The sequence below is a fragment of the Micropterus salmoides genome, unplaced genomic scaffold (genome assembly GCF_014851395.1).
Source record: "Micropterus salmoides isolate LMB-PRFRI ecotype aquatic unplaced genomic scaffold, ASM1485139v1 Ms_hic_scaffold_1778, whole genome shotgun sequence".
In the NCBI taxonomy this organism is placed as follows: domain Eukaryota; kingdom Metazoa; phylum Chordata; class Actinopteri; order Centrarchiformes; family Centrarchidae; genus Micropterus; species Micropterus salmoides.
The window spans coordinates 1-3,903 of NW_024040904.1; the positions used below are offsets into that span (position 1 = coordinate 1).

Sequence of the window (3,903 nt, forward strand, 5' to 3'; positions counted from 1 at the left end):
CTGCTGCACATTAGCGGAGAATAAGTGATCCAGCTGTAGCTCTGTGTCTGTCCCCTCTGCTCCACCTGAAGCAGAGGCGCTGAAATTACTTGTGGATTTGTGGTGAGGTTAATCACCTGATCTATGTTGGTCCCCCTCTTTCCTAATGTAAAGTTTTATTTGGCATTGCCTTCCTGGCTCAGGCGATTTCGGAGCTGGCTCATATAGGAGGCGGTTTACTAAGAGACCAGTCACAAAATGTAGCCGATAGAAATGTTGAGGGAGGAAAATAAAGTTGCTCGATGCCGGTGCAGCTTCTTCTTTTGTGCTGCTGTTACTTCTAGCTGATACTGATACCTGTTACTGCCACAATAATTCTTTGCATTGTGAACATTATTTAGATGTTTCAGGAATAATCAGATTGTTTTGGCAGCCTGGTTTGGTTGGCTACATGTCCATAATAAAAGCACAGGAAACAAAGGTTGGCTGGGCAGCAAAAGTGATACTTTAAAGTGATCTTATAAACACCTCCATGGAGATTTAAAAAGGAAAATAGATAAATTACTTCACTGCATTTGCAGGAATATTTTATAATATATATATATAATAAGTTGCCTGGTCTAATGCAATAGACAGTCCATTTTTACTCTGATAGCCTATCTTGACTTTCCTCATGTGAACACATAAGGGCTGTGATCCTGCACAACAAAACATGCAAGAATTAAATCCACACACTACCATGGATCACTTCCACACGGTGCGGCACGCAGATGGACCACAGATTAATTGCAAAGTTTATGATGATTTATCCTGTTTGACCTCAATCAGGGCCATTAGAGGGGAAAAAGGGGAAAGCTTTCTGGGGCCCAGCTGCTAGGGGGGCCCATACAGTCCCCACTAATGATCAACAAACAAACCAAATTTTATTTTGAATCAAAATACTCACCATTACTTATTAAAATAACAAAAAATTACAATTTATTTAATGTTTCTTTAGTAAAATATAGCCTGTTTCATAATGAAAACCCCCTCTCCTGAAAATGGTATGAGTAATGTTTGTTGTACCCAACATCCGAACATCAAAAGTGAGCCGCATGCGGCAGCCCATGTCTGTGTTTATGTAGGAGATAGAGAGAGAGCACAGCATGCATTGACATGAGTGAAGCAGATTTAGGGAGGGCCCATTAACTGGACCTTTTCAGGGGCCCAGTCATTTTGTGGGCAGGCCTGGAGTCAATTATTATGTGAAGATATGAAGTTTTATGGGCTGGGCTAAGCCCCCAATGTTTCAAGATCCTAAAAACGCCCCTGCTACTTTCTGTGTGTTATGTATGTTTAGTAAACCCTGACTACACTGTCAACATCAGAGTAAGAAACTATGATCATAAATTATTTGTGCAGTTGATATCATTTGAAGTTTCCTGTTTTCAACATGTGTGTTCTCCAAGCCACATAAGTGATATGAGGGCACATTTCCCTACATCTTGTACGTATATATCCACATGAACTGTATGTCTTTCTGTGCGAATGGACACTATTGAATGCAGCTACTGTACATTACATTACACTACACTTTCATCCAAAGCAGCTTACAGTAAGTACATGCAATCCACTAAGGAACTAGAGCTAAATATCGACCAAATGGGAGTGTTTCCCATTTAAACAAATAACTGAAAGCATGTTCAGTGAGCAGTACAAGCGCTTAGAGATGTTTATTTTTCTTGAAAAGTGAGTGCTAGCAAGGGTTGTTTTTATTGATACTCCCGGTCACTGAGAGCTGCCAGATACATTTCGCTATGGCTACAGTGACAAATTAAGTTTCTCTTGATGTAGCCTGAAAGGTGGGGTTTTTAGCCTGCGGCGGAAGATGTGCAGTTATTCTGCTGTCCTGACTCCAGTGGGAAGCGCAGAACTGTGGAGTTAGACCAGAGAAGAGTCTGATGAGATGAGCGACGGCCGGGTATATGATTAGAGTTGTTTGCTTTTTGTTGTTCCAGAAGATTAAAGCCACAGTTGTCTGGACTTGTACTTTAGCCATCTCCCTGTTCGTAGAGTCCTGTCACACACACAAGGTAAAACTCACCAGCTACTCACATTTTCCATTGGTTTCCTGTACCACACCCTCTTACCAAAGCAAACTGTTGTCGTCTCTTTCAGCTGAACATCCACTGGGGTCCACAGTCCATGATGTACTTGAAGGGCAAACGTGAGTTAAAGCACAACGCAGTCTCTCTGCTGTCACGTTGATTAGAAGCAGAACTGGGCTGAACTACATTCATGTGAATCTATCGATCATGTCAACGTTTATCACCCTCCATATAGTCAAATTTCCAAATCTGGTCCAAATGTATTAGTTTGTATCATTATAACAGAGATTATATCTTTTGCCTGGTGCACCAGCTGAACATGCATTTGCTGTTACATCACTGCTAAATGTTGTATTGTTTGGATTTAACCTCTTGGATTTTCCCCTACATTTCCTCCTAAATAGTCTAGTTTATAATAAACTTCTAATTCTTCTTCTTTGTGAGGTTCTTCTTTGGTAACCCATTTTTCATGTTGTCAGTGTACTTATATACTGTTCCCTTTTCCCAACACATTTACAGAATGATAACACTTTGTCATACTGTTACTGGCTGTTAAAAATGTCTTATCCAAAGCACTTTTAGTCAATTTTGTCTGCAACATGCTGGCTTGACTGTTTCTTGCCCAAGGACACTTTGACATGTGAACAGGAGGAGCTGGAGATAGATCAGTGCACGACCCGCTCATCCTCTATGGAAACCCCTTATGAATGTGGATCCAATTCTGATGTGTTATTACAATTAATAGCTGCAGATCTGGTAAAGCACCAGAACAAATGATCAGTTGTACCACAGATCTGTAATAAATCATCAGTCAGAGTGGGAACAAATCTTTGTAGTAGAACTGGACTACAGTAAAAGAACTATCCTTCAGAATCAGGTATTTAAGCTAAAATCAGTTTAACCCTGTTCCCTGCTGTTCTTGTCTTCAGATGGCAGGAGGTTTGTGTCAGAGGATGACAACAGTGTTTTGAAGCAGGGTCTGCAGGGCTGGTATGCAGTGCTCAGAGGTACAGTATGACTTAACTTCATCTCAGTCTGTCATTTCAGACTAACTGGCTTTTTCCCCCTTTAAGCCTCACACAGTTGTTTCACAAAGAATCAACACTTGTTGACATTCGTAATCAATTAAACTCTGCAGCTCTACTGGCTATTTTTCAGCATATTTACTATAAGGTTCAGTCTGAGTACTCTCTCCAGCAGCAGGCAGCTGTTTTTACTGCAGTTAAAGCCGCTTTACACGACCTGCTCAGCAGCTAACAGCAGACTAAAGAGACAGATATTTCCCTCAGGAGGTGGTGGAGACCAAAGCAGAGAATCTTGGAAACAAACATGACTCCAAATGAACGCCAAGGTGTGTGTCTGTCTACTTCTGGTGTTATTCTGCCCCCTAAAGGACAATGATTGAGTAGTGCAGCTTAAACAACAGCTTAATATGAAAACGCTTTATTCTGAATGCCACTTTTGGAGCATCATAGTCATTAATTATAACAGGCAGTGTGATTTACACCTGCACCAAGTGATCAGTGATCAAAAGAGACCCTGCACCAGCAGAACAACTAGGCCCTTAATAGGCGGGTTTCACAAAGATAGACCTGCACAAAGCTGTCTGATTACGTACGGCTCAGTGCCAGGTTACTGCACTCTCTAAACTCTTTCTCTTTTCATTCCCCGCCCAGCATCATTGTTAGCAATCCACAAATTATGAGCCATGTTATCCTCTTTTGTGTCATTTGCTGCCACTGATCAGCAGATGTCACTGATTGTTACCATGGAAACACTGGTCTGGCATATGATGCCCCCTCGAAACACCTGGAGAGGCTCTTCACATGGAAAAACA

At 41.4% G+C, this 3,903-nt stretch overlaps 1 protein-coding gene across 1 annotated transcript; it reads left to right on the top strand.

Annotated features, from left to right (window-relative positions):
• Positions 1 to 1,884: 1,884 nt before the first annotated feature.
• Positions 1,885 to 3,412, top strand: LOC119908388 (spexin prohormone 2-like). The gene is made up of 3 exons (XM_038726037.1): positions 1,885 to 2,051; positions 2,137 to 2,185; positions 2,996 to 3,412. Exons 1-3 carry the CDS (start codon positions 1,944 to 1,946, stop codon positions 3,082 to 3,084), a joined length of 246 nt encoding a protein of 81 aa, XP_038581965.1. The 5' UTR covers positions 1,885 to 1,943; the 3' UTR covers positions 3,085 to 3,412.
• Positions 3,413 to 3,903: the final 491 nt, after the last annotated feature.